General features: G+C 47.6%; 2 protein-coding genes across 3 annotated transcripts in view; one reads left to right on the top strand and one right to left on the bottom strand.

The window, feature by feature from the left end:
* Window positions 1-220: 220 nt before the first annotated feature.
* Window positions 221-9,650, bottom strand: RPUSD4 (RNA pseudouridine synthase D4). Its single transcript, XM_027532202.1, has 7 exons — window positions 9,429-9,650; window positions 8,890-9,055; window positions 7,481-7,682; window positions 3,177-3,270; window positions 2,955-3,099; window positions 1,624-1,721; window positions 221-920 (listed from the first exon to the last, which is right to left on the bottom strand). Exons 1-7 carry the CDS (start codon window positions 9,615-9,617, stop codon window positions 681-683), a joined length of 1,134 nt encoding a protein of 377 aa, XP_027388003.1. The 5' UTR covers window positions 9,618-9,650; the 3' UTR covers window positions 221-680.
* Window positions 9,651-9,751: 101 nt separating this feature from the next.
* FAM118B (family with sequence similarity 118 member B) overlaps window positions 9,752-12,501 on the top strand; it is a 48,881-nt gene continuing 46,131 nt past the window's right edge. For both annotated transcript variants that reach the window (XM_027531789.1, XM_027531788.1), the window contains exon 1: window positions 9,752-9,833. The gene's annotated coding sequence lies outside the window, so the exon portion shown is untranslated. The remainder of the gene's footprint in view (window positions 9,834-12,501) is intronic.

The following is a 12,501-nucleotide window of genomic DNA, read 5'->3' as shown; positions in this document are numbered from 1 at the left end:
GAGGGTGGGACGAACTGGGAAGTAGCACTGACATACGTATATTACCACCTGGAAAATGTAGACAGCTAGCGGAAGGCAGTTGTATAGCACAGGGAGCTCAGCTTGGTGCTCTGCGATGACCTAGAGGGGTGGGATGGGAGGCTGGGAGGCTCAAGAGGGAGGGGATGTATGTATACATAGAGCTGATTCACTTGGTGGTACAGCAAAAAATAACACAGCATTGTAAAGCGATCAAACTCCAATAATATTTTTAAAAATCTGGGACTGAACAAATCAAGCAGAAAGGCTTTGCTGAGCAGTCCTGTGACTCCATGAGGACAGAAACTGCTCCTGAATCCCTCTCTGAGCTAGATAACCATCACGTTCTCTCCAACCACAGGAACCATCCTGATAGATCAAGTGCTTCATTGCTGGGTAAAAACCATGCCTGATCAGCAATCTCGGGCTTTAGCTCTCCTGATCCTGGACTCCTGTTGCCTCGGAGGCAGGGAAGCTGCCTGCTGGCTTTCCCAGAGTGTGACCAGAGTGGTGGGAAACAGATGCTAGCCTCCAGTAAAAGCCCCGAAGCAGCGGTTTCTCCAACTCTTCACACCTGGCTCTTCTGGAGTCTGGCCCCGGTGAGAAGTCGGCAGAGTCCCTTAAACAAAGTGAAGAATTCAGGGCAGACTGCCCGACCGTCTTCACTGGGCTCCTGGCTGTGCGGCTTCCTCGTCCGCACTGTGGTCCCGACTCGGCATCTTTAAGCCCAGACGGCGCAGGGAGTTAACAAAGTAGCGAGGAGGCCTGCAGAGCAACGTGAGTTCTTCCTTCTGGGGCTGCAGGGCAGGCAGGGTCAGCTGGCAGGCGTGCAGGTGCAGGGGGAGGTGGCGGGCCTTGGACTGCTGCAGCCCCAGCTTCTTCAGGATCCCGGCAGACAGCTTCTGCACAAAGGAAAGAGCTCGTGAGAGCCGGGCTGGCGGTGCCTCTGACCAGCAGCCAGGGGTAGAAGACTTCCACTTCCGGGGCCCCATCACTGATCCCCACTGGATGACACAGTGAGGGACAGCCTGCTTCAGGGCCGTCTCTAGGAAGGGTTCAGAACCCACGTGACAGAAAACCCACCACATTGGGAAAGCTCTCTTTGGCCAGTTCTCTGGCTTTCCAAGAGAATGAGCTGTAACAGTGAAAAACAAGTTTCCACCAAGACTCTAGCAATAGCATGAAAGGCTGCTTTGAGCCTTCAGAAAGTCTCCTGTCTGCTTCTGAATTCCTCCCTAACCTAAAGAGCTAGCAGGATTATTGTTGTTTAGTTGCTTAGTAGTGTCAGACTCTTTGTGACCCCATGGAGTGTAGCCTGCCAGGCTTCTCTGTCCATGGGATTCTCCAGGGAAGAATACTGGAATGGGTTGCCATGCCCTCCTCCAGGGGATCTTAACGAACCACAGATTGAACCCGCGACCCCCATGTCTCCTGCACTGCAGGTGGATTCTTTACTGCTGAGCCACCAGGGAAGCCCAGCTGGCAGGGCGCTGTGTCTGAAAATAATCAACACGCCTTTGCTGCAACTGACATTAGGGATTTAACAAGGGGAAAGCATAAGTTTTCTCCCTTATTCTGTTGCATCTTGGGCCAAAAAGATATTACCTGGGGGGCCAGCCTGTTCCAGTCTGAGTACTTGTGATCACCAAGGATTGGGCAATCCAACCCAAAAGACATGTGAACGCGAAGCTGATGTTTTATTCCTTTAAAAAGAGAAAGGGAGGAGACTTATGAGTAGCCATAGAAACGATACTACTGGCAGCATCTGCTTCTAATCATATTAAATCAAAGCACAGTAAAATTGGCAAAACCCCAGCTACAATGAAGTGTAAAGGATAATATAACAAATGATAAGCTATTAGGAAATAATACTGTTAAGCCTCTAAGTACCCCTCCCCGTCACAGTTCCCTTTGCACCACACATAACCACTCCGATCAACTTGAGGTCTATCGCTGCCGTGCTTTTTGCTTTTGTAAAAAATAACTGTATCGTATAACATTAAATAGTACTACTTGGCACATTTATTTTTATATTATGGCAAAATATACATAAAATTTGAACTTTTTTTAAAAACAGAATTTGAAAGTAGTGCATTAGGAATTCTCTCTTCTTTTAAAGGCTGCACAGCATGGCATGCAGGACCTAAGTTCCCCAACCAGGCATGGCATATGTGCTCCCGCAGTGGAAGCTCGAAGTCCTAACCACTGGACCACCAGGGAAGTCCCAAGGTTTACCATTTTAATCCTTTTTAAGCGTTCAGTTCAGTGGCATTAAGTACATTCACATTGTTCTGCAACCATCACCACTGTCCATCTCCAGAACCCTTTCGCCCTAAACTGAAACCCTGTCCCCAAAAACCATAACTCCCCACCCCCTCCTCCCTCCAGCCCCTGTAGCCACCACTCTGCTACCCGTCTCTAGGAACCTGAGGACTCCAGGTATCTCACATAAGTGGAATCATACAGCGTGTGCCCTTTTGTGCTGGGCTTCTTTAATTTAGCTAATGTCTATAAGGTTTGATCCAGCTGAAGCACATGTCAGAACCTCCTTCCTTTCTATGGCTGGGTAATATTTCATGCATGAAGTACCACCGTGTCTTTCCAATCATCTGCTGACGGACATGTGGGTTGTGTTCACCTTTTCGCTACTGTGTATAGCGCCGCTATGAACAGCGGTGGACAGACATCTTTTTGAGGAACCCGTTTGCAAATTTTTAAATAAACGTAAGCAAACTGTTCATATTCTTATGCTACTGTTTTTCACATCCTCATGGGAGCTCCCAGCCTTGGATCAGCACCGGAAGCACACTCTGGTACAACCTCAGCGGCCCATAATCCCGGGGGCTCAGAGGCAGGGCGGGGCCCAGCACAAGGCCCTGCGTGAAGCCCTGAGGAGCCCCGCAGCTCTGCCGGCTGCCGAACAGCGGCGCCCTCACCCGTGATAGGCTGGAGCTCCAAGAGGGCGGCGGACAGGCTGCTGCTCAGCACCTGGTACTGAGTCACTGCCAGCTGTGCGTTCCGGCTGCTCCGCACCCTCACCATCTTCCCGTCGTCCATGCGGTAGCTCGGGGACAGCGTCATCTGCAGCCAAAGAAATCGAGATGTGACTTCAAAGACGAGCAGAAAACCCGTCCCTCCAGAAGTGCTCACCCACCCACCTTGTGGTGATGCTGCTGGCCCTGCGCCTCCTTCTCGACGATGGGGATGTCCACAACTCCTGCTTCAGGCACCGGGACGCGCACGGTGATGGCCCTGCGGGGACACACAAACCCTGGCCTGAGCCATGAAGATGAGGGATTTGCTCCTTGGTTATTCGGCTACTTAGACGTTTCATGCTGGACTTTCTGCACTACTATAGTGAGTTCTGAGGGTCAGAGGTCCCAAATCTCTTGGTATAGCGCTTAGCCTGACAGCTATCACTATTCTTACAAACCTATCTTTTCTGCTACTAAAGTAAATATGCTGATTGCAGAATACTGGGGCAGGGCGGGGCGGGGGGGGGGGGGGGGGGGGGGGGGCGGGTGCGGAGAGAGCAGGAAAACAAACAAAAACAATTATATTAGTAACATGGTCTTTCATCCAGCCTTTAAAAGTAAGTATGGGCAGTTTCATTTTAAAGGGGGATAATATAGTTTTGTATCTTTTATATCTTTCTTTTTTAAAGGATAAAAGATGGTAAATTCAAGTTGCATAGGAAACAAATGAATAAATAAAATGAACTGAATGAAAAACTCATAGGACTGCTCCTGCTCTATTTGCCAGGTAAATGAAACAGGGAGGAAATGTGTTCCAAAAGTCACAGGAACCCCAAACACAGTTCAGTAACTCACTCCCAACCTCTCTTGTTGGAGGTCCATCACACTGCAGACAGGTAGAAGACTCTGATTTGTCCTTACATTTACACCTCCTCCAGGTCAATCAGCCTAACACAGAATCACTGGCCCAGGAGTCAAAAGCCCTCTCAGATATGACATCTCACACTCTGGACACCCAGCTGCAGGTTGGTAGCAGTTTAGACTGCTATCTGATGCATTCTACCATACTTACACTGATTTATAATCACCAGATGACCCTTCCTAATTACCTAACACTCCTGCTCAAAAACGTTCAGCCAATAAATATTCACTGAGTGTAAACAGGCACCGATTTAGGTAGGCACTGGTTTTATATGGATGAATAAGACAAAGATCCCTACTGGCCAGCCTTCCCTGGCCACCCAGTGGTTAAGACTCTGTGCTTCCACTGCAGGGGGCATGGGTTCAAAGCCGGGTTGGGAAAATTCCCTAAGCCACACTGTGTACACTGCATGCCCCAACAAAAAAAGGAAAGGAAAAAAAAATCCCTGCTCTCAAAGAATCCCAAATCTAGTAAGAGGGGTTCAATAACTTACCTAAAGTCTCACACTGGTAAATAACACAGGTGAGAGCTGAACACAGATCTTTCTGAGCATTTAGCTACCATGCTAAACTTGCTCCATTATCTGTCATCTCTCACTGAGGTGATTCTTAAAACTTCATTCCTCATCAGAGTCATTTGTGGAGCTTTTTAAAGACACAGATACCTAAACCTCACACCCACCAGACTTATGAATCAGAACCTCTGTGGGTGAGTTTCAAGCATATAGATTTTTTTTAAGGTTCCCAAGATAGCAAAGCAACTTCAAAATCTATAATACAAAAAGGACTAACATCCAAAATATGAAAAGAATGCTCACCAATCAAAAATAAAATAATAACCTTATAGAACACAGACAAAAGAAAACAGTCTGCTCACATAAAGGAAAACTAAAACCATCGATAAACACACACACACACACACACACACACAAAACCAGCCAACATCACTAGTTAACAGGGAAACAGAAAATAAAATATATATTTTTTTACCCATCAGAGTGGCAAACCTTTTAAAAATGAATTGGTCAGGCATAATGGGAAGTGGATACCATCACGGCTAGTGGGAATAAAAACTGACATCATCATTTTGGTGGAGAAGGCAAAGGCACCCCACTCCAGTACTCTTGCCTGGATCCCGTGGATGGAGGAGCCTGGTAGGCTGCAGTCCATGGGGTCACTAAGAGTCGGACACGACTGAGCGACTTCACTTTCACTTTTCACTTTCATGCATTGGAGAAGGAAATGGCAACCCATTCCAGTGTTCTTGCCTGGAGAATCCCAGGGACGGGGGAGCCTGGTGGGCTGCCGTCTATGGGGTCGCACAGAGTCGGACACGACTGAAGTGACATAGAGGCAGCAGCAGCATCATTTTGGAGAGCAACTTGGGTAGTAACCATTCAAATTTTATAAAGTGTGCACCCTTCAACCCAGCAATTCCATTTCTGGGCATCTGTCCTAAGGATATACTCACATATTCTTTGCAAGAGGCTTTGAAAAATGGAAAACTACTTAAACATCAATAAGGAAGTTATGACATATCCACACAACGAATACATACAATAGAGCCATTTTAAAGGAGACGGCTCTAACTGTGCAACACAAAAGGCCCTCCAAGATATACCGTCCAAGTGAAAAGAGCAGATCGCAAAGCAATGCGAAATACGCTGCCACACAATCATCTGCTTACACATGTCCCACATAATGCGACAAGTTTACACGAGACACTAGCAACAGTAACTGCTTCAGGAACAGGAAATAGAGTAGATGGGGGATAGGAGTGGTTTCGTTTTTGCTCATGTACCTTTCTTCTATTAAAAAACTAAGGTTGGCAAAATTGAAAAAGACACATATGTCCCACTGTTCATTGCAGCACTATTTACAATAGCTAGAACACGGAAGCAACCTAGATGTCCATTGACAGAGGAGCGGATAAAGAAGTTGTGGTACATATACACAATGGAATGCTGCTCGGCTATAAAAAGGAACGCATTTGAGTCAGTTCTAATGAGGTGGATGAACCTGGAGCCTATTATACAGAGTGAAGTAAATCAGAAAGGGAAAGATAAATATCACACACTAACGCATATGTACGGACTCGAAGACGGTACTGAAGCATTTATTTGCAGGACAGCAATGGAGAAAGAGACATAGAGAATAGATTTATGGACATGCGGAGAGGGGAGGAGAGGGTGAGATGTATGGAGAGAGTAACATAGAAACTGACATTACCATATGTAAAACAGATAGCCAATGGGAATTTGCTGTATGTCTCAGCAAACTCAAACAGGAGCTCTGTATCAACCTAGAGGGGTGGGATGGGGAGGGAGATGGGAGGGAGGGGATATACATATACCTATGGCTGATTCATGTTGAGGTTTGACAGAAAACAACAAAATTCTGTAAAGCAATTATCCTTCAATTAAAAAATAAATAAATTATATACATTAAAAAAACTACTAAGATTGGGACTTCTCTGGTGGTCTAATGGCGGGGGCCTGAGTTCGATCCCTGGTCAGGGAATTAGATCTCACATGCCACAATTCAGAGTTCCTAAGCTGCAACTGAAGACTCCACATGCCACAGCGAAGATCAAAGATCCCGCACACCGCAACTAAGACCCAGCACAGCCAAATAAATACAAACTGAGGTAAATCTACATGCACCAACGTGGAAAGAGCCTACAGACGAAGAGTTAAGTCGGAAAAGCACAGTGTAAATGTACAATGTCACACACACACACACACACACACACACACACACACAGTGTACACATCAGTGTGCTCACTCACTCCATCATGTCCTGCTCTTTGCAACCCGTGGACTGTAGCCCGCCAGGCTCCTCTGTCCATGGGATTTCCCAGGCAAGAATACTGGAGTGGGTCGTTACGCCCTCCTCCAGCGGATCTGCCCAACTCAGGGATCGAACCTGCATCAGACATGTATGTAAATAGGATGAGTAAGCTCCACAGGAATAAAAACCAAACAACCCCAAGAGAAGGAACGAGAATAATAGAATGAGTGAATTCTCCAGGACTTTTTTTTTGCTTTATCCATGCTGTCTGACATTTTACCACAACAATCAAATCATATTACTTGCATAATTAGTTTTTAATAATTTTTATATACAGCCATAATTAGGAACCACTCCACTCCGGTCCTCTTGCCTGGAAAATCCCATGGATGGAGGAGCCTGGCTGGCTACAGTCCATGGGGTCGCTAAGAGTCGGGCACGACTTAGCGACTTCACTTTCACTTTTCACTTTCATGCATTGGAGAAGGAAATGGCAACCTACCCAAGTGTTCTTGCCTGGAGAATCCCAGGGACAGGGGAGCCTGGTGGGCTGCTGTCTATGGGGTCGCACAGAGTCGGACACGACTGAGGCGACTTAGCAGCAGCAGCATACTATCAGACTCTAATAGTCTAAGCACTAAATCTATTTCCTATAATTTTTATATGTCCAGAGATCCTAAGACAGTGCCTTCTGTCACCAGGGATTCCTGATGTAAGAGCTGAAGAAATGAAAGAGGCCCTATACCACCTCGACCGCTAGCGACAGGTTTCATACCAGTACTTCTTTGTCACCTGACGGGTTCTAAACAGCTCTTGGACTTGATGCGCCACTTCTTTTTCCCAAGCCAACACCATTACACCTGTGGTTTCCTTGTCCAGCCGATGGCACAGGTGCAGCGGCTTTGCCTTGGGGCCATGGAGTATCTTTGCCAGGACGGGCAGTACATCACTGATGCAGAGCTTGACCCCAGGGCCACCTGAGAAGGAAAGAGCCAGAGATCTGAGTGGCCAGGGAAAGATCCCATCAAAGACCTCGACTTGGGAAAAGCAGATTATTGGATTAACAGCAGATGCTCTTGAGGGCAGTAAAACTGAAGTGTGGTCCAGGGACTAGCAACATGTCGGTATGCCCGGGGAACCTGCTAGAAAGGAATCTCAGGCCCCCCCAACCCAGATAATGAGTCAAACTCTGCATTTTAACAAAACGCCCAAGTGACTTATATGCATAATAAAGTTTAAGAAACAAGATCCCAGGTTATGTGGCTTTCTCCTCACACATAAACAATTTTTTAAAGGTACTTATGTACTCAAACTAAAATTAGCAACCAAAATGAGGTCTGATATTTCACTATATAAACACAGGTTCGAGAATCTGCCAAGTAAACCCTAGTGAGAAATGTAAGACCATCAGGCCCTCCTGAGGCATTACCGAGGAGTTGAAAGGATGGGCATTCCTGGGTTCCACTCTATGGAGCCTCCTAACTAGCCACTGACCTTAGATTATTTACCCTTTTCAACTTTTAGTTTTCTTATCTACAAAATGTAAATATCAAGATAATAATTATTTCATGGGGAACGAAAAGGCAAGAAACTTAATGGAAGGATCAAGAGAGAAAAATACAAAGCACTAGACAATGTCTAACTTAATTCCCTGTTTTCATGTACAACCATCTCTGTATCTCCCCCCCAAAGCGTTTGTACTTCTAGCTAAAACATGCCTTTTCCTCCAGCAAAACCCCTTCCACAAATGCATTTTTTCTGTCAATCTTTCCTGACTCACTCTAGCTATCTCTGAAAATAAAAACATCAGGGTGTCCATTAAGGTCGAGGTGCCCTGGGGTTTTGCTAGTTATACACCAACACACGTTATACCCTTTTTCCCAATTCTGATGGAAAATAATTTGAAGACAGGAACTACACAGCCTTGGTCCTCTATAGCAATCCCTGGTGGAGGCTGGCACACAGCAAATTCCATACTGCTGGCTGCCAGATGCTTGGAAGATGGGGACCGTCTTCTTTATCTCTGTATCCTCTCTGATGCCTTACATAGGTCAGTATCCCTACGAAAGTTTAATTACTCTGAAAGCAAAGCTTCAGAAAGCCCCAGGAGTAATGTCAGAGTTACCCTTCCCTGTAACAGAAAGCAGCAGCGCCCCTCCCCCTTCCCCGCCACGTGCTCCTCACCGTGCACAGGGAGACCGTAGGGCTTATTGATGACCACAAGTTCCTTGTCCTGATGGACAATTCCCCGGCTCAGCGCCTTAGCCAGCACGTTGGGGTGGACGCGCTGCAGCTGCTCTGTGAACCGCACTAGTTCTCGCACTCTCCGCTGAACAGGGTTTGTGGGCGCCTAGGGGGAGAGAAGGAGAGACGGTCAATGTCCGGTGAGGAGGTCTTTCACTAAATCTGGGTGAGAATTTGGGAAGGGAATGCCTGTATCTCTGCACTAGATGAGCGCCTTCCTAGAGTATAATTTGAGAGCAGGGGTGCGTGTCTGTCCCACTGGTACCCAAGTAGGGCTTAAGGCCGGGGTCGGCAGGAGCCAAAGACCCAGCCCACAGGAAGATCCTGCACCCTGCTGAGCTGTCCCCTTCGCTTTCTCCCAGTTCTCCCGCCACAAGCCCTCGACATTTACCTGACAGGTGTCAGAGGACCCGCCTACCTCCCTCCCTCACCCCAGTGAGCGCACTGCCTCTTGGGAGTTGTGGTCCTTCTGGACTCACCGGCTCCTTCGTCTTTTGTTGCTGTTTCTGGGCCCGGAGTCTCTCTGCTAATCGCTGAGCATCCAGGGGCTGAGAGGCAGCAGCAGCAGCGGAACAAAGTGGCTTTGAGAAGAGGGTGAAGAGACTCCCGAGACACTGCCCGAAGCCCCGGACCCAGAGGCCCGGCGCGCTACAGCCGGGCGCCACCATCTTGCCGAGAAGGGAGGGGCGAGGCAAGGCCACGCCCAGGGGAGAGCAACAAAAGGGCCAGCGGGAGGGCAGGTGGGCGGGCCCTTCGAGTCACATGGGTGGGGCGGGGCGGGGCGGGGCGGGGCCCGGGGCGCGTCACATGGGGGCGGTGCGCGCTGAGTGCGGCTGCGCCGGCCGGTAGCTGCAGCTGGAGCGGTGGCGTTTGGAGGAGACGCGGTGAGTGTGTGCTAAAGCCGGGTTGGGACTGCGGAATGCCGGTGCCTCAAAGCTTTAACGTTTCTGCGGACCCGGGGTTTCCGTTCTCGGAGTTCCCTGTCTTGGGAAACCGTTTCTCCCTTTGAGAGACGACCCCACTCAAAACCACCTCCCCGCCCCCGCGCCGGGTAGAAGAGATGCCCCATGAATGCTCCCCCCAGAGCCGTCTTGAGGCGCCCACCCTGTCCCTCTTGCCCCGAGGGACGCGTGGCGTCCCTTCTCCTTTCCTTATGGCTCGACCTTCGGAGATGTGGGATCAGTGAAACCTCTCCACCCCTCACCTCCTGACTCCCAACCTTTGTTTCACGTTGTAACTAGTCCTTCTCTCCCAGGGGTGATGGGAGCCCCTTCCGTTATCCAGGGGCCTATATTTCCTTCCTAGCGAGCACCTTGAGTTTCTTCTGCCGCTTTCAAGAATTCATTTCTTGGAGTCTCCTCCTTCAACTCCCCCCGCCCCCCCCCCCCCCCACGTCTTCCAAAGAGAAGACAAAGTACAGAGCAGGAACCTTCCCTTCCCTTTTCTCCTTCCTTCATTTCCTCGTCCGCCGTTTGCAGTCTCTCCAGACCCTCCCCTTCTCTTACAAGGGGACCCCCATGCCCAAACTGTCTGCGACTAAGCGAAGTCAAGACTGTTTGACTTCACTAAGGGGTGGCAGGGAAGAGGAACGTCTGGTTGGGATAGTAACACTATAAAAGTAGCTTGGGACACACCTGGCATCTGTTAAGGATGGTGCCCGAGCCCTAAAGGAATGTCAGAAAGCGAATGGGTCTGCGCTGACGTTAGAGGAAACAGTGACTGCTGAGCATGAAGGTTGCCAGACGAGTTAGTGGAACTAGGCTTGTGTCCTACCCCTCTAAAACGGATTGGCATGAAACAGAGTTGAACAGGTAAGTGGAGCTAGCCTGTAGAAGACTTTAACCTGAAGAAGAGTTTGATCTAGATGTGAGTCTGTGATCTAAGGAGTCTGTGAAGCTTCTCGAGCAGGAGGGAGACTCCTTGAAAGGTAGAAACGAATCTGACAGTTGAATGCAGGACACACTGAAAAGGAGGGGGCTTTGAGAGCAGGGGAATCAGCTAGGATGCTGCAAACTAGGTGGGCAGTAGTAAGCCTGTGCTTGGTTCAGTGGTCTTCTTCCCTACGCCATACTGTCCTTTGAGTTTAAATTGATTTTGAGTTGTGCAGGTCAAGATGTATCAGTTGGCAGCTGCTGTTGAACAGTGAGTGCCTTATGGATTCATTCATTCATTTTTTTTTAAAATTCCCCCCATCTGGTGCAGAGTGAACCTACAAATATCCCTGGACTGGGTGAGGTGCATTGTAGGCTCGTATTAGGTGTGTCTGAACATTTTGAATCATCTGATTTCTGTCCATTTTTTTATCTAAAGAGTGGAGGAAGGAGTAGATGTATTTGTAAAGAGGGGGAGAGAAAGCCTGTCTGTGTTTCTGTAATGAGAGGTGATGGTTATAAATGTGAAGAATTTCAAGGGATACCGGGGAAACAGCCTCTGTCTCTCCTACCGTTTTTCCTCCGCAGATTCACAGGAAAGACACAGATGTATAGAAGTTGAGAATTGCCACCTTTTGCTGATAATGCCCCAGACCCAGTTTCTAATTTCAGTAAAGTCCCATATTATATGTTAAGTAGGTACTTTGAAGCCTCCTTTCCAGGGACTCTAAAATTTGGACATCAGAACTTAAGTTTGTGTCCTCATGTTAATTACAAGCCTGTTTTAGGTGACGGACTTTTATGGTTTCGTCCGGGCCGGGGAACATATTTCTGCCTTAACCTGTCCTTAATAGTGTTTAAAAAGTGACCCCTGTTCCTGCAGGATTTTCTTTGTGCCAGGAAACAAAATGAAGAACCTACTCAGATATCATTGCCAGTGACGCAGACCTTGTGTTCTTGGGTTTCACCTTAACCCAAGGCATACACTGTAGTGCCTAGGAATAACAACACTGGTCCCCCCCCCCCCTTTTTTTTTTCTTGGAGAAGGAACTTTTAGATTTTTCTTGTTGCAACTTTGTGAGAGAAATTTGAAGAGTTTTTTTGCTTGATATCACAGTACAGCTTTAGCCAATATGGATACAAAACTTTCTATTTCCTTAACGTTTAAGTCTAGGCACTTGCTGGTTATTGAAATAAAGTTGCTCTCAATACACAAGAATTTATGCAGACCCCAATGTTCATCTCAGCACTGTTTATAATAGCCAGGACATGGAAGCAACCTAGATGTCCATTAGCAGACTAATGGATAAGAAAGCTGTGGTACATATACACAATGGAGTATTACTCGGCCACTAAAAAGAATACCTTTGAATCAGTTCTAATGAGGTGGATGAAACTGGAGCCTATTATACAGAGTGAAGTAAGCCAGAAAGAAAAACACCAATACAGTATACTAACTCATATATATGGAATTTAGAAAGATGGTAATGATAACCCTGTATGCGAGACAGCAAAAGAGACACAGATGTATAGAACAGTCTTTTGGACTCTGTGGGAGAGGGAGAGGGTGGGATGATTTGGGAGAATGGCATTGAAACATGTATAATACCATATGTGAAATGAATTGCCAGTCCAGGTTCGATGCAGGATACAGGAAGCTTGGGGCTGGTGCACTGGGATG

Source organism: Bos indicus x Bos taurus, chromosome 29 (assembly GCF_003369695.1).
Source record: "Bos indicus x Bos taurus breed Angus x Brahman F1 hybrid chromosome 29, Bos_hybrid_MaternalHap_v2.0, whole genome shotgun sequence".
NCBI classification, from domain to species: Eukaryota; Metazoa; Chordata; class Mammalia; order Artiodactyla; family Bovidae; genus Bos; species Bos indicus x Bos taurus.
Note: the sequence above shows the minus strand (reverse complement) of the source record. Positions and strands in the feature narration are given on the sequence as shown.